The 23,295-nt window shown below is 28.7% G+C and overlaps 3 protein-coding genes across 3 annotated transcripts; all 3 read left to right on the plus strand.

Moving 5' to 3' along the window:
* Positions 1–9,516: 9,516 nt before the first annotated feature.
* Positions 9,517–10,712, plus strand: LOC123678409. The gene is made up of 2 exons (XM_045615424.1): positions 9,517–9,621; positions 10,267–10,712. The coding sequence occupies exons 1-2, from the start codon at positions 9,576–9,578 to the stop codon at positions 10,704–10,706; spliced, it is 486 nt and encodes a 161-aa protein (XP_045471380.1). The 5' UTR covers positions 9,517–9,575; the 3' UTR covers positions 10,707–10,712.
* A 6,961-nt stretch (positions 10,713–17,673) lies between these two features.
* LOC123678710 lies at positions 17,674–18,888 on the plus strand. The gene is made up of 2 exons (XM_045615861.1): positions 17,674–17,804; positions 18,449–18,888. Exons 1-2 carry the CDS (start codon positions 17,759–17,761, stop codon positions 18,886–18,888), a joined length of 486 nt encoding a protein of 161 aa, XP_045471817.1. The 5' UTR covers positions 17,674–17,758.
* Positions 18,889–21,508: 2,620 nt separating this feature from the next.
* On the plus strand, positions 21,509–22,639 carry LOC123678711. The gene is made up of 2 exons (XM_045615862.1): positions 21,509–21,554; positions 22,200–22,639. The coding sequence occupies exons 1-2, from the start codon at positions 21,509–21,511 to the stop codon at positions 22,637–22,639; spliced, it is 486 nt and encodes a 161-aa protein (XP_045471818.1).
* The last annotated feature ends 656 nt before the right edge of the window (positions 22,640–23,295 follow it).

Below are 23,295 nucleotides of genomic sequence, written 5' to 3' on the forward strand. Positions count from 1 at the left end.
AAATATAGAATTTAAAAATGAAACTTTCAATTAATTGGAAGAAACTCAAATGAGGAGATTGCAGACTAGCAGTAAATTATGTCTCCCTTGAATAATTCAATTTTCATATTGTGAAATTTAATAGTATGTGAATAATGGAATTTTTATATTCGAACAAGCCCTAGGCTTAAATTAAGACGAAGAAGAAGAAGAACAAAGATACAAATTAACAATAGAATTGTCATCCATATTGCTGAAAGCATAGAATATCTTGTATATAATGATTTTTAAAATTATTATCATATGTATAGCATTATTATGACCGAACTAGTTACCAACATGTGACTTGTCTTCCTTTTAATTCAATTTTTGATATCAATGATATTCTCTTTCAACTTTAATTCACAGGTATACCAGGTGATTTTTCTGAATTGAATCAGTCGAAAAACTCATGGAAAAATGTTACGATAAAAAATTTATGGTTTCGAAGGGGAAATCCACTTATGCTTTAATTTCCTTCATTTCTCTCACCCTTGAGGGGGGGGAAGAGGGGCAAACTTTAATATAACATGCGCAGTACAATTTTTGAAACAAAACAATCCTACTTTCTCTTAATGAGTAATAAATGGATATACATTCTCCATAATGGTTAGAAATTCAGTGTTGTTTGTAATCTTGCCCTGACTAGTGTTGTTATTTATATATTTGTTGAATCTTCTTTGTGCTTGAGACAATGTCGTTTAATAACCAGAGTTCCGACATGATCACAATACAAGTTGGTAAGTACTGTTATATGGATCGTCTATATTGTTTTATATTTTCGAATAGATTATTCAATTTGAAATTTGATATTATGATCCAATAATAAAAAAATAAATTATGACTTTTCAAAATATCACTGAATTTTCTTAGGAGTTTTTCAGGGTTCGAAATATTTATTTTAGAAAAAAAAAATTTAATCAAGAATGACAAATTGAAAATGAAACGTTTTACTCTAATACCTAATTAAATCTTAAATTTCTTATCTATAATTCTTCAACCTTCTAACAAACTTCAAATTTTTGCGGACACTTGTCCGCAAATAATTCGATTAAATGTTTCAAAGAAATGTCTTATTTTGACCTGAAAAATGCGCCTCTGAGATCTTGACATATTTTCAAACACCATGTATTATGATTTTTGAATTAATTATTATCATATTTATTTGAGATTTTATGCAATGAATTGATCTTGGCATGAAAGTATTAGTCATTTTCGATTTCTACGGAAGTTATGAAATATTATCCTCAATTTTATTATTTTCCCGATTTTTATGAGATATTTAAAAAAATAGAGTAATAATCTTACTTTATTAGAAAATTATATCATCTAGATTTGAAACATGATTTTTATTGCAGAATATGCAGAATATAAACGGAAGAAAGAATATTTGAAGAGAATAGTGAGACTCACGACATCAAAGATGCAGGATGACGAAAGTGATGTGGAGAGCGGCTCAATGAGCTACAGAATCCATTACAAAATCTACATAGAGGCTCTGGAGCAATTATTAGGCAAGGAAGTAGTTGAGAGAAAAATAAAAGATAAGGAGGAAAGAGAAAAGAGAGAGAAAGAAGAAAAGAAAATTGAAGAAAGAACCTGGACCGAAAAGTTAGCAATTTTCAAAGCTATGAACAGAGCTTCTTGCTATAAGCAACTCTTGGATCAAGTAATTATCGGACAAGAAAGTATAAAAGATGCAAATTTGTTAATGGCGAACCTCTGTAGCCAGGACAAACAAAGAAATACACATAGACATTTAGAATTCACTCCTACTGTACCAAAAAGGGCTTTGTTAACTGATGGTTGTTAAAATATGAATAGATAGAACCAAATATGTTGAATCAAAAAATATACCAAAGAAATATTAAAAACAATTTCTCATTCTGGAGTTTTAGCATTTATTTTCAATACTCCATTAAATTTATCAGAAAAAATTATAGGGTTCTAATTCAAATTATTATCTGAGATGTTCTGAAAATATGTAAATATATTGTATATAGTTCTGTATTGAAATAAAAAATATGAAAAATAAAGCTTTTTAAATTATTCGAAATGAACTCAACTGGTAAGATTGCGGACTAACAGGTCATTAAAATTAAAGAAAATCTTCCCTTTGAATCATTCAATTTTCATTTTGTGAAATTCAATCGGATGTGATTAGTGGAATTCTCATCTTATCTATATGAGAAAAGTTACAAAATTATAATAGAATTTTCATCCCCATTAATGAAGGCAACGAATATCTTGTTTGTAGTACCTCCTAAAAAGATTATTCCATAAGAAAATCATTTACTGATGTAGAGAAAATTCATATCTATGAGAAAAATTCATATTTTCTTTATTCGTGAAATATATCAATGTTGTGCAAAAAAATTATCAAATAATATTAGATTCAAGCATGTTGTGTCACTCATATAGAAATTTCATGTAGTTATATTTCTGTTTCTACTCTGCATCTATATTTTCAGGTTAATAATAACTTTTTCCGAAAGAGAGAAATTCGTATTTTAAAATTTTTCAACAAATATTATGTAACACAGCTGAATTTACCTTTTTTTTCAACGCAATTTTCAAATATAATTATTTGAATCAACCTGCACATGTGCAGTTCAATTTATGGAACAAAAAAATCCTACTTCCTGCTAATGAAAAATAAGTGTATAAATATATTCTTAGTACGAGTTATAAATTCAGTGTTGTTTTTAATCTTACCCTGATTATTATTTATATTTATATATTTGTGAGTTCTTCTTTGTGCTTGAGACAATGTCCTCTAATAATCAGAGTTCCGACATGCTCACAATGCGAATTGGTGAATACCTATTTCTATGTCGTTATCAATCTGTATTTCAATTATTCCTAAACATATAATACTCATATATACAGGCTCCTGCAATAGTGTGTTAGGCTTCCATAGTTGCCAAACCAGATGTTTTAGAAATTTAGTTGAAAAGCATCTCCTTTGTACTTTCGATTCTGCATCTCTGGAAATTATTTTCTGATATACAGGGTGTTACAATTACATAGATATTTCTCTATGTAATTGTTGATTTATTTGGAAATGAACATATATTTATGTATTTATTTTTAATTTTGCATCTCTGGAAATTATTTTCTAATATACAGGGTGTTCCAAAAAAAAATATTCAGCAAAAAAAAATGATTATTTAATAAATGAATAAACATCCTAATGCTTTTCAACTAAATTCCTAAAACGTCTGGTTTGGCAGCTATGGTAGCCTAACGCACTATTGCAGGACCCTGTATAATATTCTCTTCCCTTTGAATTAAATTTTCATATGTGAAATTCAATCGGCTGTGATTCGTAAAATTCAATCGGATGTGATTAGTGAAATTCGAGCGATACAAGTTTAAAATAAAATTGTCATTTCTATTGATGAAGGCATTGAATAACTTGTATATTGCGTGAAAGAATTATTGAATTGGTTTTGGCTGATATTTGATATAAATATAATAAATTCAGTCAAAGTCTGAAAGGAAAGAACAGGGTATTCAAAATTCAGCAAGATTTCAGGATGTATTTGTTTTTTCAGGTCAAAAACCATTCGGGCGATTGAAACCTCTTGATACAAGTTCTCCATGATGACCTTCATTCATGGTATACGTTTGTTTCATTCTTCCCGGGACACCCTGTATGATGGTTTTTAAAATTATTATTCCATTAGTGAATCATTAACCAATGTGGTGAAAAGACGGCTTCAATTTAATCCGCCATTAATTAATTAACTGCTTCTTGGAACTGCATGAAATTGAGATGATTTTAAACAAATATTTCGTAGAAAGTTTACAATCAACCTTACAGCAAAATAATTGTGAAGAATAATACTCCTTTTATATAGAACTTTCCATTACAGGAATTCAAAAATTGAAAAATAACAGAGGTATTAAATTGCATCAGTTTGATTATGTATTATTTTCGATAAAGTATGCGCTACAGTTGTTTATTAGCCTGTATCAGGCCCAACCAGACATAGCAAAGACATCTTTTACATCTGCGTGTTCAACTGTCATTTATCTGCATTTTTATTTGTTTAATAGCGTGTACAACACAATTTTGTTCAGAGATATGATATTTATTAGAAAAGTTTAAAAAATTCAATATCCGTGAAAAGTACCATGTTTTATGTTGTGCATAAAAATGATCAGATAATCTTAGATTCAAGCATGTTGTTTCTGCTATGAAAATTGCATTTGTATATTTTCATATTATGCGGAAAAGGGTCCTTCCGCCAAGACATGAAAAAAAATCCTGCGATTTTTGGATTATACTATTTTTGCGTAATCATCGGTAATTTTCACGCCATAATTATTACGTAATATTTTTTACGTGGAAAAAAAGCAGGATAGTTTCACTGAATAAAATAAAAACGCTGACAAAGTTCCTCGATTATGACTAGAACTAAACGAATAAAAACTGTGTATATTATGGGGAACATTTTCCATTTTTTTTTGTTTCTTTCTTTCCATTTATTTTACTTTGTTTCAATCGTTCGATATTCGAAGCTACCCTGAAAATTTCAATTGATTATTTCTCTCCGTTAAAGAATGAAAACGTCGAAATCTATATGTTAATAGAATTTAATTTTTTTTAAATTTTATTCTATTCATTTTATACATTTTGATTTTGTTATATCTTTTCAGGTTGATAACTTGAAATATAAAAACCTTTTCTCATTCAAAATATCTTACTATTTCGAATCGGTTCAATTCAGTTAAGTTCTGCTATACTTCTACTCTCACCCGTCATTAATAGTACTTATGATGAAGAGGTTCAATATTTATTGCGATTAAAAAACTTCACTTTCAACGGTTTCTAATGAGGTGATCAGTGTTAAGAGCTCGAAATATAGAATACCTTGTATAAAGAGTTTAGTATTTGCAATTTTTTTTTTGGTAATTGGTGCTTAGTAATCGAAGCTCTTTTTCAAGTGCTTAGTGCTCGAAGTACATTTATCAGTACTCGTCAAAGCTACGATGACAGGCAATTATTCTTAACGACGTCATCATCATAAATAATTGAAACAATCAGAGTCCCATAGATACATCCAAAATCAAATACACAAAGGGCTTGGGTAATAATGTAATAATAATTGGTGATTACATTAGTAGAAGACCTTCCTGGAAGTGTTCTTTCACAAATAGAAAAATTGTACCTAGATAATACAAACTTTCTTATCGATTTTCCAACAAATTCCTATATTTATCATCCAGCTAATTAAAGTCTAAGATGTACTAAAATTTTTTTTTTCGAATTATTATTTAGAATTTTTTCGTTTTTTCTATCAATGAGGGGGTTATGTCACCAATAACTCCCACTCAAATATGGCAACAATACTCGAAATGAATACGGCATCGATGATTTAACATCAAATAATTTTCTCAATAGAATGGAACCAATTCGAGGAATCATTGCCAAATAGGTAATTCAAATTTATATAGGGAATTGGAATCAGTAAATGACATAGACAAATGCATCAATAATTCGACAAAAACAAAATCAATTCAGCCCATATAGACCTTCTAAATAACTTATTTTAAACAATTAAGCCCTAATTGACATTATGTGAAAGAACTAACCATATAAAAAACAGGCTTAAAAAAATTTTCAACGAAATTATAACATAATTTTTTTCAATAATATAAAATTCAGTTAAATCGAATCATTGAAGAAATAATCAGCTTTCTCAAATCGAAATTCATAGATCGACACGCGATATGTCTAATCAACACATCAGAGTATTAGTAAATTGAATAGTTCAAAATTTTACCAACAAACATTACGACATACCACCAAAGGCATGAAGCTTTTGTAAGGAAATTTAACATCATGAATAGTTTCAAAACTCAAAAAGCTCCAGGTGAGGATGAAATAAATAATAAAATCCTCAAAAATCTTCATCGAAAGGCCATAGTTCAGCTTTATTATATTTTAACACTGGCCTGACAATGAAATATTTCTCAGATGCCTGAAAAAACACCAGTGTATCTTTCTCTGAACTGAAAATATATTCAAAATTTGCAACAAACTATCGCCCCATAAGTCTTTAATCAAACATGTTTAAAGGTTTTAAGGAAATCATTCAAAACAAAATAAAAGTACATAAATTCAAATATAAAGACCTCATTGATGAATCGTGAACTCCTTATTCAACTATATTCAACAATCATACTAATCGATGAAAAATATACTATAACAAATGAAAAATAAAAATCAATTCAAGGAAAACTAAAGTCATCTATTTCACCCATGAAAGGGAGATCAACAAAATTGTGAATAAGTTAATATTAAACAGCAAATCAATAAAAATGAAACTATCTAAAAAAATTATATTTAAACGCACATTTGAGAAATATAGCACAAAGGCTATAAATAATACTTCGAAACATACAATAATACTTCGAAACATTTCCATTCATCGACAGAAATAATAAACTCAGTAGAAAGTTAAAACTAACAATATACAAACAAAGTATTGAACCGCCTTTCTTGTATGCAAATCCAATTAGTTGTATCTACTACATTGAACACCAATTACAGAAAACTTCAAATGATCTAGAATAAATTTCTTCGAACTATTTCAAATAGAACGAAACGAATCAATATCGGTAAGATAAGAACCATCCAAGAAAATAAAAAAAAAAACAAATAAATTTTTCGAGTATACTTCAAATTGATTATATAGAACGAAATATATGAGGACTACTACAATTCAGAACATTAATGAAAAAATTAAGTATAAATCAAAACATTATGCCAATTTGACGTGATAATATCCTACCAAATTTCAACCCAACCTGAGAAGTATATGTGTTTCATTTGAACGGCACACGTTAAGAAAAGCATTAAAATTACGTAAGAACAATAAGGAAGATGAAATTTATTTTGTATATGTATATTGTAGGTTTATATTCCTGTATTGAAATATAGAATTTAAAAATGAAACTTTCAATTTATTGGAAGAAACTCAAATGGGGAGATTGCAGACTAGCAGTAAAGTATGTCCCCCTTGAATAATTCAATTTTCATATTGTGAAATTTAATAGTATGTGAATAATGACATTTTTATATTCGAACAAGCCCTAGGCTTAAATTAAGACGAAGAAGAAGAAGAACAAAGATACAAATTAACAATAGAATTGTCATCCCTATTGCTGAAAGCATAGAATATCTTGTATATAATGATTTTTAAAATTACTAGCTGACCCGGCAAACTTCGTACCGCCCTATAATCAAGAAATATCTGTTACCTTTTCATCTGAATTAAGTTAATTTCTTCATTAAGTTCGAGCAACACAATGCAGGGCTTCATTTTTAAACTTAAATGCCTTGCAATATTGACAAACAACGTTCATTCGTCCAATAGCAACGATATGCAGTGCACTGTAGTCAATTTCTTTGTTATAATTAAATGCAGCTCTATAGGGGTTAAACGCAACACTTCTATTTTGTTGGTTTCGTTTCCATCGATTCCGTTCAACTTCATTCCGCTTTTCACGTTGCTCATCAGCTTGACTTGCTCTTGTATTTCTTTGACTTGCAGCATTACGGGTTCTGCGACTTAAGTTTGTACGTCTAATTTCCGGCATTTTTATGAACAAAAATTCAACTGAAAATAACTATAGTACCATAGTATAAATCCTTCTTTATACTATGATAGTACCTATTTTTTGTGAAAGTATGAAAATGGTCTATCAAATCTTTCCAACACTATATTACAACGTGAACACCAGATGGCTCTCGAAATCGCTTCAAATCGCTTTAACATTAGGACTGTCTTACTATCCTTCTTTATACTATGATACAAATTATCCTGTAGAAACCAATGTGAAGAATACACTAAGAAATGGTAAATGAATTACGTAGGTATCTTGTTATTATAACTCCGACCACAGACAAACCCTGACCGATATTGCATTCATTCAATGTTTCTCGCTTGTTGGGCTCAACCTTTGGTTATGTACACAGTCACAACTTTGTGGAATTTCTCCTAATTTTCCCACATGTATTACATATAATTCACACTCGCATTCATCCTTATGTCAACATAAAACTTTTATTTTTTCTCAAAGACTTGAACAACCACTAAACATCCATGCCCTCAACGGGATTCGAACCCGGACTTTCGGTGCCTCAGTCGAGATCTCTGTCGACCACGCCACCGAGGCGGCTCTAACCTATATTTGCAAAGAGTATATAAACATTATAAACTACGTTTCTTTGTTTCAATGTCAACTACGTGAATTATGCAACTTTCGTAATTTTTTCTCAAATAAGAACCTTCTCCTAATAATAACAAATACAACAAAAAAAGAATTAGTGAAATCGGTCCAGCCATTCACGCGTGATGCCATGACCAAGGGAAAAAGGGATTCATTTATATATATATGGAATTTTTTATTCTGTCATGACAAATTAAAGATAATTCTTACCAAAAAAATTGAAGTTTATAATTAACAAATGGAAAAAAGTGGTTAATCGTAGAGGGATGAAAAATTGAGAGTATAATCAGATTTCTTTTTTCGACAGTCGACAGAATAAAAAAAAATGTTTGCCAAATATTAAAGTTTATAATTCACAAAAAAAAATTGGGGTTGATCGTAGAGGGGTGAAAATTGAGAGTTATACGAGATTTTTCATTTAAAGTCATGAAAGAATAAAAAAAAATTTTTGCCAAAAAATTAAAGCTTATAATTAACAAATAAAAAATGAGGGTTGAACGTAGAGGGGTGAAAAATTGAGAGTCATATGAGATTTTTCATTATAAGTCATGACAAAATAAAAAAAAATTCTTGCAAAAAAAATTAAATTTTTAAGTACCAAATAAAAATAAGGGTTGATCGTAGAGGGGTGAAAATTTAGGGTTGCATGTATTTTTGTATGATGTATCATAAAAAAATAAAAACAAAAAATTTTGTCTGAAAAATAAAGAAAAAATTAAGGGGTGGACCACCCTTAACATTTAGGGGGATGAAAAATAGATGTTGTCCGATTCTCCCCCCTGACTAATATCCTCGCTAAGGATCACGAAAATCGGTCGAGCCGTTTCGGAGGAGTTCGATAAGGCACACCGTGACAGAAGAATTTTATATATTAGATTATCATATGTATAGCATTATTATGACCGAACTAGTTACTAACTTTTGACTTGTCTTCCTTTAAATTCAATTTTTGATATCAAAGATATTCTCTATCAACTTTAATTCACAGGTATACCAGGCGATTTTTCTGAATTGAATCAGTCGAAAAACTCATGGAAAAATGTTACGATAAAAAATTTATGGTTTTGAAGGGGAAATCCACTTATGCTTTAATTTCCTTCATTTCTCTCACCCTTGAGGGGGGGGAAGAGGGGCAAACTTTAATATAACATGCGCAGTACAATTTTTGAAACAAAACAATCCTACTTTCTCTTAATGAGAAATAAATGGATATACATTCTCCATAATGGTTAGAAATTCAGTGTTGTTTGTAATCTTGCCCTGAATAGTGTTGTTATTTATATATTTGTTAAATCTTCTTTGTGCTTGAGACAATGTCGTTTAATAACCAGAGTTCCGACATGATCCCAATACAAGTTGGTAAGTACTGTTATATGGATCGTCTATATTGTTTTATATTTTCGAATAGATTATTCAATTTAAAATTCGATATTATGATCCAATAATAAAAAAATAAATAATGACTTTTCAAAATATCACTGAATTTTCTTAGGAGTTTTTCAGGGTTCAAAATATTTATTTTAGAAAAAAAAAATTTAATCAAGAATGACAAATTGAAAATGAAACGTTTTACTCTAATACCTAATTAAATCTTAAATTTCTTATCTATAATTCTTCAACCTTCTAACAAACTTCAAATTTTTGCGGACACTTGTCCGCAAATAATTCGATCAAATGTTTCAAAGAAATGTCTTATTTTGACCTGAAAAATGCGCCTCTGAGATCTTGACATATTTTCAAACACCATGTATTATGATTTTTGAATTAATTATTATCATATTTATTTGAGATTTTATGCAATGAATTGATCTTGGCATGAAAGTATTAGTCATTTTCGATTTCGACGGAAGTTTTGAAATATTATCCTCAATTTTATTATTTTCCCGATTTTGGAGAGATACCGTTAAACTTTTTATGAGATATTTAAAAAAATAGAGTAATAATCTTACTTTATTAGAAAATTATCATATATCATCTAGATTTGAAACATGATTTTTATTGCAGAATATGCAGAATATAAACGGAAGAAAGAATATTTGAAGAGAATAGTGAGACTCACGACATCAAAGATGCAGGATGACGAAAGTGATGTGGAGAGCGGCTCAATGAGCTACAAAATCCCTTACAAAATCTACATAGAGGCTCTGGAGCAATTATTAGGCAAGGAAGTAGTTGAGAGAAAAATAAAAGATAAGGAGGAAAGAGAAAAGAGAGAGAAAGAAGAAAAGAAAATTGAAGAAAGAACCTGGACCGAAAAGTTAGCAATTTTCAAAGCTATGAACAGAGCTTCTTGCTATAAGCAACTCTTGGATCAAGTAATTATCGGACAAGAAAGTATAAAAGATGCAAATTTGTTAATGGCGAACCTCTGTAGCCAGGACAAACAAAGAAATACACATAGACATTTAGAATTCACTCCTACTGTACCAAAAAGGGCTTTGTAAACTGATGGTTGTTGAAATATGAATAGATAGAACCAAATATGTTGAATCAAAAAATATACCAAAGAAATATTAAAAACAATTTCTCATTCTGGCGTTTTTGCATTTATTTTCAATACTCCATTAAATTTATCAGAAAAAATTATAGGGTTCTAATTCAAATTATTATCTGAGATGATCTGAAAATATGTAAATATATTGTATATAGTTCTGTATTAAAATAAAAAAATATAAAAAATAAAGCTTTTTAAATTATTCGAAATGAACTCAACTGGTAAGATTGCGGACTAACAGGTCATTAAAAATAAAGAAAATCTTCCCTTTGAATCATTCAATTTTCATTATGTGAAATTCAATCGGATGTGATTAGTGGAATTCTCATCTTATCTATATGAGAAAAGTTACAAAATTATAATGGAATTTTCATCCCCATTAATGAAGGCAATGAATATCTTGTTTGTAGTACCTCCTAAAAAGATTATTCCATAAGAAAATCATTTACTGATGTAGAGAAAATTCATATCTATGAGAAAAATTCATATTTTCTTTATTCGTGAAATATATCAATGTTGTGCAAAAAAATTATCAAATAATATTAGATTCAAGCATGTTGTGTCACTCATATAGAAATTGCATGTAGTTATCTTTCTGTTTCTACTCTGCATCTATATTTTCAGGTTAATAATAACTTTTTCCGAAAGAGAGAAATTCGTATTTTAAAATTTTTCAACAAATATTATGTAACACAGCTGAATTTACCTTTTTTTTTCAACGCAATTTTCAAATATAATTATTTGAATCAACCTGCACATGTGCCGTTCAATTTATGTAACAAAAACATCCTACTTCCCGCTAATGAAAAATAAGTGTATAAATATATTCCTAGTACGAGTTATAAATTCAGTGTTGTTTTCAATCTTACCCTGATTATTATTTATATTTATATATTTGTGAGTTATTCTTTGTGCTTGAGACAATGTCCTCTAATAATCAGAGTTCCGACATGCTCACAATGCGAATTGGTGAATACCTATTTCTATGTCGTTATCAATCTGTATTTCAATTATTCCTAAACATATAATACTCATATATACAGGCTCCTGCAATAGTGTGTTAGGCTTCCATAGTTGCCAAACCAGATGTTTTAGAAATCTAGTTGAAAAGCATCTCCTTTGTACTTTCGATTCTGCATCTCTGGAAATTATTTTCTGATATACAGGGTGTTACAATTACATAGATATTTTTCTATGTAATTGTTGATTTATTTGGAAATGAACATATATTTATGTATTTATTTTTAATTTTGCATCTCTGGAAATTATTTTCTAATATACAGGGTGTTCCAAAAAAAAATATTCAGCAAAAAAAAATGATTATTCAATAAATGAATAAACATCCTAATGCTTTTCAACTAAATTCCTTAAACGTCTGGTTTGGCAGCTATGGTAGCCTAACGCACTATTGCAGGACCCTGTATAATATTCTCTTCCCTTTGAATTAAATTTTCATATGTGAAATTCAATCGGCTGTGATTCGTGAAATTCAATCGGATGTGATTAGTGAAATTCGAGCGATACAAGTTTAAAATAAAATTGTCATTTCTATTGATGAAGGCATTGAATAACTTGTATATTGCGTGAAAGAATTATTGAAAATAAAAAAAAAAACAAATAAATTTTTCGAGTATACTTCAAATTGATTATATAGAACGAAATATATGAGGACTACTACAATTCAGAACATTAATGAAAAAATTAAGTATAAATCAAAACATTATACCAATTTGACGTGATAATATCCTACCAAATTTCAACCCAACCTGAGACGTATATGTGTTTCATTTGGACGGCACACCTCAAGAAAAGCATTAAAATTACGTAAGAACAATAAGGAAGATGAAATTTATTTTGTATATGTATATTGTAGGTTTATATTCCTGTATTGAAATATAGAATTTAAAAATGAAACTTTCAATTAATTGGAAGAAACTCAAATGAGGAGATTGCAGACTAGCAGTAAATTATGTCCCCCTTGAATAATTCAATTTTCATATTGTGAAATTTAATAGTATGTGAATAATGAAATTTTTATATTCGAACAAGCCCTAGGCTTAAATTAAGACGAAGAAGAAGAAGAACAAAGATACAAATTAACAATAGAATTGTCATCCCTATTGCTGAAAGCATAGAATATCTTGTATATAATGATTTTTAAAATTATTATCATATGTATAGCATTATTATGACCGAACTAGTTACCAACTTTTGACTTGTCTTCCTTTAAATTCAATTTTTGATATCAATGATATTCTCTTTCAACTTTAATTCACAGGTATACCAGGTGATTTTTCTGAATTGAATCAGTCGAAAAACTCATGGAAAAATATTACGATAAAAAATTTATGGTTTTGTATGGGAAATCCACTTATGCTTTAATTTCCTTCATTTCTCCCACCCTTGAGGGGGGGGAAGATGGGCAAACTTTAATATAACATGCGCAGTACAATTTTTGAAACAAAACAATCCTACTTTCTCTTAATGAGAAATAAATGGATATACATTCTCCATAATGGTTAGAAATTCAGTGTTGTTTGTAATCTTGCCCTGACTAGTGTTGTTATTTATATATTTGTTAAATCTTCTTTGTGCTTGAGACAATGTCGTTTAATAACCAGAGTTCCGACATGATCCCAATACAAGTTGGAAAGTACTGTTTTATGGATCGTCTATATTGTTTTATATTTTCGAATAGATTATTCAATTTAAAATTTGATATTATGATCCAATAATAAAAAAATAAATTATGACTTTTCAAAATATCACTGAATTTTCTTAGGAGTTTTTCAGGGTTCAAAATATTTATTTTAGAAAAAAAAAATTTAATCAAGAATGACAAATTGAAAATGAAATGTTTTACTCTAATACCTAATTAAATTTTAAATTTCTTATCTATAATTCTTCAACCTTCTAACAAACTTCAAATTTTTGCGGATACTTGTCCGCAAATAATTCGATTAAATGTTTCAAAGAAATGTCTTATTTTGACCTGAAAAATGCGCCTCTGAGATCTTGACATATTTTCAAACACCATGTATTATGATTTTTGAATTAATTATTATCATATTTATTTGAGATTTTATGCAATGAATTGATCTTGGCATGAAAGTATTAGTCATTTTCGATTTCGACGGAAGTTTTGAAATATTATCCTCAATTTTATTATTTTCCCGATTTTGGAGAGATACCGTTAAACTTTTTATGAGATATTTAAAAAAATAGAGTAATAATCTTACTTTATTAGAAAATAATCATATATCATCTAGATTTGAAACATGATTTTTATTGCTGAATATGCAGAATATAAACGGAAGAAAGAATATTTGAAGAGAATAGTGAGACTCACGACATCAAAGATGCAGGATGACGAAAGTGATGTGGAGAGCGGCTCAATGTGCTACAGAATCCATTACAAAATCTACATAGAGGCTCTGGAGCAATTATTAGGCAAGGAAGTAGTTGAGAGAAAAATAAAAGATAAGGAGGAAAGAGAAAAGAGAGAGAAAGAAGAAAAGAAAATTGAAGAAAGAACCTGGACCGAAAAGTTAGCAATTTTCAAAGCTATGAACAGAGCTTCTTGCTATGAGCAACTCTTGGATCAAGTAATTATCGGACAAGAAAGTATAAAAGATGCAAATTTGTTAATGGCGAACCTCTGTAGCCAGGACAAACAAAGAAATACACATAGACATTTAGAATTCACTCCTACTGTACCAAAAAGGGCTTTGTAAACTGATGGTTGTTAAAATATGAATAGATAGAACCAAATATGGTGAATCAAAAAATATACCAAAGAAATATTAAAAACAATTTCTCATTCTGGATTTTTAGCATTTATTTTCAATACTCCATTAAATTTATCAGAAAAAATTATAGGGTTCTAATTCAAATTATTATCTGAGATGATCTGAAAATATGTAAATATATTGTATATAGTTCTGTATTAAAATAAAAAAATATAAAAAATAAAGCTTTTTAAATTATTCGAAATGAACTCAACTGGTAAGATTGCGGACTAACAGGTCATTAAAAATAAAGAAAATCTTTCCTTTGAATCATTCAATTTTCATTTTGTGAAATTCAATCGGATGTGATTAGTGGAATTCTCATCTTACCTATATGAGAAAAGTTACAAAATTATAATAGAATTTTCATCCCCATTAATGAAGGCAATGAATATCTTGTTTGTAGTACCTCCTAAAAAGATTATTCCATAAGAAAATCATTTACTGATGTAGAGAAAATTCATATCTATGAGAAAAATTCATATTTTCTTTATTCGTGAAATATATCAATGTTGTGCAAAAAAATTATCAAATAATATTAGATTCAAGCATGTTGTGTCACTCATATAGAAATTGCATGTAGTTATATTTCTGTTTCTACTCTGCATCTATATTTTCAGGTTAATAATAACTTTTTCCGAAAGAGAGAAATTCGTATTTTAAAATTTTTCAACAAATATTATGTAACACAGCTGAATTTACCTTTTTTTTCAACGCAATTTTCAAATATAATTACTTGAATCAACCTGCACATGTGCAGTTCAATTTATGTAACAAAAAAATCCTACTTCCCGCTAATGAAAAATAAGTGTATAAATATATTCTTAGTACGAGTTATAAATTCAGTGTTGTTTTTAATCTTACCCTGATTATTATTTATATTTATATATTTGTGAGTTCTTCTTTGTGCTTGAGACAATGTCCTCTAATAATCAGAGTTCCGACATGCTCACAATGCGAATTGGTGAATACCTATTTCTATGTCGTTATCAATCTGTATTTCAATTATTCCTAAACATATAATACTCATATACAGGGTGTTTCCTAAACATGCGGCAAAAATTCAGGGGGTTGTTCCTTGGACTATTCTAAGAATATTTTGTCCTTTGATGATTTTTGAAAAACCTATTTGTTTCGAAGATATAGGGGAAACAAAATTTCAGATAATAACATTTTATTATGAAAAATTACATGAAAATTCAACTCAACCTACAAAAACTGTTGAAAATGACCACCTCTACAGCATACAAGCATCCAATCTTCTCCTCATTGACTACCGAACCCTTTCAAAAACACCAGGATCATTTCTTATTAAGTTACACCCAGCAATGATCCGATTTCGCAAGTCTTCCACATTTTCTACTGGAGTGGTATAAACTAATGATTTTAGTCAAAAAACTGGCCGTTTTTAGTAATTGGAATGTTGTTAAACAAATTTAAAAATAAATTGTACCTACTTAGTAAACACAGTGCGGTACGCATTTTTATTTAAACTATTATTAATTTTAAAAATATGAAAAATGTTGTTCGCCCTGTATCTTCGAAACAAAGAGGTTTTTCAAAAATCATCCAAGGACAAAACATGCTTAAAATAGTCCAAGGAACAACCCCCTGAATTTTTGCCGCATGTTTAGGAAACACCCTGTATACAGGCTCCTGCAATAGTGTGTTAGGCTTCCATAGTTGCCAAACCAGATGTTTTAGAAATTTAGTTGAAAAGCATCTCCTTTGTACTTTCGATTCTGCATCTCTGGAAATTATTTTCTGATATACAGGGTGTTACAATTACATAGATATTTTTCTATGTATTTGTTGATTTATTTGGAAATGAACATATATTTATGTATTTATTTTTAATTTTGCATCTCTGGAAATAATTTTCTAATATACAGGGTGTTCCAAAAAAAAATTTTCAGCAAAAAAAATAATTATTCAATATATGAATAAACATCCTAATGCTTTTCAACTAAAGTCTTCAAACGTCTGGTTTGGCAGCTATGGTAGCCTAACGCACTATTGCAGGACCCTGTATAATATTCTCTTCCCTTTGAATTAAATTTTCATATGTGAAATTCAATCGGCTGTGATTCGTGAAATTCAATCGAATGTGATTAGTGAAATTCGAGCGATACAAGTTTAAAATAAAATTGTCATTTCTATTGATGCAGGCATTGAATAACTTGTATATTGCGTGAAAGAATTATTGAAAATAAAAAAAAAACAAATAAATTTTTCGAGTATACTTCAAATTGATTATATAGAACGAAATATATGAGGAAGGACTACTACAATTCAGAACATTAATGAAAAAATTAAGTATAAATCAAAACATTATGCCAATTCGACGTGATAATATCCTACCAAATTTCAACCCAACCTGAGACGTATATGTGTTTCATTTGGACGGCACACCTCAAGAAAAGCATTAAAATTACGTAAGAACAATAAGGAAGATGAAATTTATTTTGTATATGTATATTGTAGGTTTATATTCCTGTATTGAAATATAGAATTTAAAAATGAAACTTTCAATTAATTGGAACAAACTCAAATGAGGAGATTGCAGACTAGCAGTAAATTATGACCTCCTTGAATAATTCAATTTTCATATTGTGAAATTTAATAGTATGTGAATAATGAAATTTTTATATTCGAACAAGCCCTAGGCTTAAAATAAGACGAAGAAGAAGAAGAACAAAGATACATATTAACAATAGAATTGTCATCCCTATTGCTGAAAGCATAGAATATCTTGTATATAATGATTTTTAAAATTATTATCATATGTATAGCATTATTATGACCGAACTAGTTACCAACTTTTGACTTGTCTTCCTTTAAATTCAATTTTTGATATCAATGATATTCTCTTTCAACTTTAATTCACAGGTATACCAGGTGATTTTTCTGAATTGAATCAGTCGAAAAACTCATGGAAAAATGTTACGATAAAAAATTTATGGTTTTGAAGGGGAAATCCACTTATGCTATAATTTCCTTCATTTCTCTCACCCTTGAGGGGGGGGAAGAGGAGCAAACTTTAATATAACATGCGCAGTACAATTTTTGAAACAAAACAATCCTACTTTCTCTTAATGAGAAATAAATGGATATACATTTTCCATAATGGTTAGAAATTCAGTGTTGTTTGTAATCTTGCCCTGACTAGTGCTGTTATTTATATATTTGTTGAATCTTCTTTGTGCTTGAGACAATGTCGTTTAATAACCAGAGTTCCGACATGATCCCAATACAAGTTGGTAAGTACTGTTTTATGGATCGTCTATATTGTTTTATATTTTCGAATAGATTATTCAATTTAAAATTTGATATTATGATCCAATAATAAAAAAATAAATTATGACTTTTCAAAATATCACTGAATTTTCTTAGGAGTTTTTCAGGGTTCAAAATATTTATTTTAGAAAAAAAAAATTTAATCAAGAATGACAAATTGAAAATGAAACGTTTTACTCTAATACCTAATTAACTCTTAAATTTCTTATCTATAATTCTTCAACCTTCTAACAAACTTCAAATTTTTGCGGACACTTGTCCGCAAATAATTCGATTAAATGTTTCAAAGAAATGTCTTATTTTGACCTGAAAAATGCGCCTCTGAGATCTTGACATATTTTCAAACACCATGTATTATGATTTTTGAATTAATTATTATCATATTTATTTGAGATTTCATGCAATGAATTGATCTTGGCATGAAAGTATTAGTCATTTTCGATTTCTATGGAAGTTTTGAAATATTATCCTCAATTTTATTATTTTCCCGATTTGGAGAGATACCGTTAAACTTTTTATGAGATATTTAAAAAAATAGAGTAATAATCTTACTTTATTAGAAAATTATCATATATCATTTAGATTTGAAACATGATTTTTATTGCAGAATATGCAGAATATAAACGGAAGAAAGAATATTTGAAGAGAATAGTGAGACTCACGACATCAAAGATGCAGGATGACGAAAGTGATGTGGAGAGCGGCTCAATGAGCTACAGAATCCATTACAAAATCTACATAGAGGCTCTGGAGCAATTATTAGGCAAGGAAGTAGTTGAGAGAAAAATAAAAGATAAGGAGGAAAGAGAAAAGAGAGAGAAAGAAGAAAAGAAAATTGAAGAAAGAACCTGGACCGAAAAGTTAGCAATTTTCAAAGCTATGAACAGAGCTTCTTGCTATAAGCAACTCTTGGATCAAGTAATTATCGGACAAGAAAGTATAAAAGATGCAAATTTGTTAATGGCGAACCTCTGTAGCCAGGACAAACAAAGAAATACACATAGACATTTAGAATTCACTCCTACTGTACCAAAAAGAGCTTTGTAAACTTATGGTTGTTAAAATATGAATAGATAGAACCAAATATGGTGAATCAAAAAATATACCAAAGAAATATTAAAAACAATTTCTCATTCTGGAGTTTTAGCATTTATTTTCAATACTCCATTAAATTTATCAGAAAAAATTATAGGGTTCTAATTCAAATTATTATCTGAGATGATCTGAAAATATGTAAATATATTGTATATAGTTCTGTATTAAAATAAAAAAATATAAAAAATAAAGCTTTTTAAATTATTCGAAATGAACTCAACTGGTAAGATTGCGGACTAACAGGTCATTAAAAATAAAGAAAATCTTCCCTTTGAATCATTCAATTTTCATTTTGTGAAATTCAATCGGATGTGATTAGTGGAATTCTCATCTTATCTATATGAGAAAAGTTACAAAATTATAATAGAATTTTCATCCCCATTAATGAAGGCAATGAATATCTTGTTTGTAGTACCTCCTAAAAAGATTATTCCATAAGAAAATCATTTACTGATGTAGAGAAAATTCATATCTATGAGAAAAATTCATATTTTCTTTATTCGTGAAATATATCAATGTTGTGCAAAAAAATTATCAAATAATATTAGATTCAAGCATGTTGTGTCACTCATATAGAAATTGCATGTAGTTATATTTCTGTTTCTACTCTGCATCTATATTTTCAGGTTAATAATAACTTTTTCCGAAAGAGAGAAATTCGTATTTTAAAATTTTTCAACAAATATTATGTAACACAGCTGAATTTACCTTTTTTTTCAACGCAATTTTTAAATATAATTATTTGAATCAACCTGCACATGTGCAGTTCAATTTATGTAACAAAAAAATCCTACTTCCCGTTAATGAAAAATAAGTGTATAAATATATTCTTAGTACGAGTTATAAATTCAGTGTTGTTTTTAATCTTACCCTGATTATTATTTATATTTATATATTTGTGAGTTCTTCTTTGTGCTTGAGACAATGTCCTCTAATAATCAGAGTTCCGACATGCTCACAATGCGAATTGGTGAATACCTATTTCTATGTCGTTATCAATCTGTATTTCAATTATTCCTAAACATATAATACTCATATATACAGGCTCCTGCAATAGTGTGTTAGGCTTCCATAGTTGCCAAACCAGATGTTTTAGAAATTTAGTTGAAAAGCATCTCCTTTGTACTTTCGATTCTGCATCTCTGGAAATTATTTTCTGATATACAGGGTGTTACAATTACATAGATATTTTTCTATGTAATTGTTGATTTATTTGGAAATGAACATATATTTATGTATTTATTTTTAATTTTGCATCTCTGGAAATAATTTTCTAATATGTTCCAAAAAAAAATTTTCAGCAAAAAAAATAATTATTCAATATATGAATAAACATCCTAATGCTTTTCAACTAAAGTCCTCAAACGTCTGGTTTGGCAGCTATGGTAGCCTAACGCACTATTGCAGGACCCTGTATAATATTCTCTTCCCTTTGAATTAAATTTTCATATGTGAAATTCAATCGGCTGTGATTCGTGAAATTCAATCGGATGTAATTAGTGAAATTCGAGCGATACAAGTTTAAAATAAAATTGTCATTTCTATTGATGAAGGCATTGAATAACTTGTATATTGCGTGAAAGCATTATTGAAAATAAATAAAAAACAAATAAATTTTTCGAGTATACTTCAAATTGTTTATATAGAACGAAATATATGAGGACTACTACAATTCAGAACATTAATGAAAAAATTAAGTATAAATCAAAACATTATGCCAATTTGACGTGACAATATCCTACCAAATTTCAACCCAACCTGAGACGTATATGTGTTTCATTTGGACGGCACACCTCAAGAAAAGCATTAAAATTACGTAAGAACAATAAGGAAGATGAAATTTATTTTGTATATGTATATTGTAGGTTTATATTCCTGTATTGAAATATAGAATTTAAAAATGAAACTTTCAATTAATTGGAAGAAACTCAAATGAGGAGATTGCAGACTAGCAGTAAATTATGTCCCCCTTGAATAATTCAATTTTCATATTGTGAAATTTAATAGTATGCGAATAATGAAATTTTTATATTCGAACAAGCCCTAGGCTTAAATTAAGACGAAGAAGAAGAAGAACAAAGATACAAATTAACAATAGAATTGTCATCCCTATTGCTGAAAGCATAGAATATCTTGTATATAATGATTTTTAAAATTATTATCATATGTATAGCATTATTATGACCGAACTAGTTACCAACTTTTGACTTGTCTTCCTTTAAATTCAATTTTTGATATCGATGATATTCTCTTTCAACTTTAATTCACAGGTATACCAGGTGATTTTTCTGAATTGAATCAGTCGAAAAACTCATGGAAAAATGTTACGATAAAAAATTTATGGTTTAATTTCCTTCATTTCTCTCACCCTTGAGGGGGGGGGGAAGAAGGGCAAACTTTAATATAACATGCGCAGTACAATTTTTGAAACAAAACAATCCTTCTTTCTCTTAATGAGAAATAAATGGATATACATTCTCCATAATGGTTAGAAATTCAGTGTTGTTTGTAATCTTGCCCTGACTAGTGCTGTTATTTATATATTTGTTGAATCTTCTTTGTGCTTGAGACAATGTCGTTTAATGACCAGAGTTCCGACATGATCCCAATACAAGTTGGTAAGTACTGTTTTATGGATCGTCTATATTGTTTTATATTTTCGAATAGATTATTCAATTTAAAATTTGATATTATGATCCAATAATAAAAAAATAAATTATGACTTTTCAAAATATCACTGAATTTTCTTAGGAGTTTTTCAGGGTTCAAAATATTTATTTTAGAAAAAAAAAATTTAATCAAGAATGACAAATTGAAAATGAAACGTTTTACTCTAATACCTAATTAAATCTTAAATTTCTTATCTATAATTCTTCAACCTTCTAACAAACTTCAAATTTTTGCGGACACTTGTCCGCAAATAATTCGATTAAATGTTTCAAAGAAATGTCTTATTTTGACCTGAAAAATGCGCCTCTGAGATCTTGACATATTTTCAAACACCATGTATTATGATTTTTGAATTAATTATTATCATATTTATTTGAGATTTTATGCAATGAATTGATCTTGGCATGAAAGTATTAGTCATTTTCGATTTCTACGGAAGTTTTGAAATATTATCCCCAATTTTATTATTTTCCCGATTTTGGAGAGATACCGTTAAACTTTTTATGAGATATTTAAAAAAATAGAGTAATAATCTTACTTTATTAGAAAATTATCATATATCATTTAGATTTGAAACATGATTTTTATTGCAGAATATGCAGAATATAAACGGAAGAAAGAATATTTGAAGAGAATAGTGAGACTCACGACATCAAAGATGCAGGATGACGAAAGTGATGTGGAGAGCGGCTCAATGAGCTACAGAATCCATTACAAAATCTACATAGAGGCTCTGGAGCAATTATTAGGCAAGGAAGTAGTTGAGAGAAAAATAAAAGATAAGGAGGAAAGAGAAAAGAGAGAGAAAGAAGAAAAGAAAATTGAAGAAAGAACCTGGACCGAAAAGTTAGCAATTTTCAAAGCTATGAACAGAGCTTCTTGCTATAAGCAACTCTTGGATCAAGTAATTATCGGACAAGAAAGTATAAAAGATGCAAATTTGTTAATGGCGAACCTCTGTAGCCAGGACAAACAAAGAAATACACATAGACATTTAGAATTCACTCCTACTGTACCAAAAAGAGCTTTGTAAACTGATGGTTGTTAAAATATGAATAGATAGAACCAAATATGGTGAATCAAAAAATATACCAAAGAAATATTAAAAACAATTTCTCATTCTGGAGTTTTAGCATTTATTTTCAATACTCCATTAAATTTATCAGAAAAAATTATAGGGTTCTAATTCAAATTATTATCTGAGATGATCTGAAAATATGTAAATATATTGTATATAGTTCTGTATTAAAATAAAAAAATATAAAAAATAAAGCTTTTTAAATTATTCGAAATGAACTCAACTGGTAAGATTGCGGACTAACAGGTCATTAAAAATAAAGAAAATCTTCCCTTTGAATCATTCAATTTTCATTTTGTGAAATTCAATCGGATGTGATTAGTGGAATTCTCATCTTATCTATATGAGAAAAGTTAGAAAATTATAATAGAATTTTCATCCCCATTAATGAAGGCAATGAATATCTTGTTTGTAGTACCTCCTAAAAAGATTATTCCATAAGAAAATCATTTACTGATGTAGAGAAAATTCATATCTATGAGAAAAATTCATATTTTCTTTATTCGTGAAATATATCAATGTTGTGCAAAAAAATTATCAAATAATATTAGATTCAAGCATGTTGTGTCACTCATATAGAAATTGCATGTAGTTATATTTCTGTTTCTACT

The sequence above is a fragment of the Harmonia axyridis genome, chromosome 4, assembly GCF_914767665.1.
Source record: "Harmonia axyridis chromosome 4, icHarAxyr1.1, whole genome shotgun sequence".
Lineage (NCBI taxonomy): Eukaryota > Metazoa > Arthropoda > Insecta > Coleoptera > Coccinellidae > Harmonia > Harmonia axyridis.

Excerpts from the sequence above, each read along its gene's own strand:
- LOC123678409 (XM_045615424.1), top strand. The coding sequence starts at position 9,576 with ATGTCGTTTAATAACCAGAGTTCCGACATGATCCCAATACAAGTTG. Across the intron at positions 9,622-10,266 it reads CATGATCCCAATACAAGTTG|AATATGCAGAATATAAACGG; the intron begins GTAAGTACTGTT and ends TTTTTATTGCAG.
- LOC123678710 (XM_045615861.1), top strand. The coding sequence starts at position 17,759 with ATGTCGTTTAATAACCAGAGTTCCGACATGATCCCAATACAAGTTG. Across the intron at positions 17,805-18,448 it reads CATGATCCCAATACAAGTTG|AATATGCAGAATATAAACGG; the intron begins GTAAGTACTGTT and ends TTTTTATTGCAG.
- LOC123678711 (XM_045615862.1), top strand. The coding sequence starts at position 21,509 with ATGTCGTTTAATGACCAGAGTTCCGACATGATCCCAATACAAGTTG. Across the intron at positions 21,555-22,199 it reads CATGATCCCAATACAAGTTG|AATATGCAGAATATAAACGG; the intron begins GTAAGTACTGTT and ends TTTTTATTGCAG.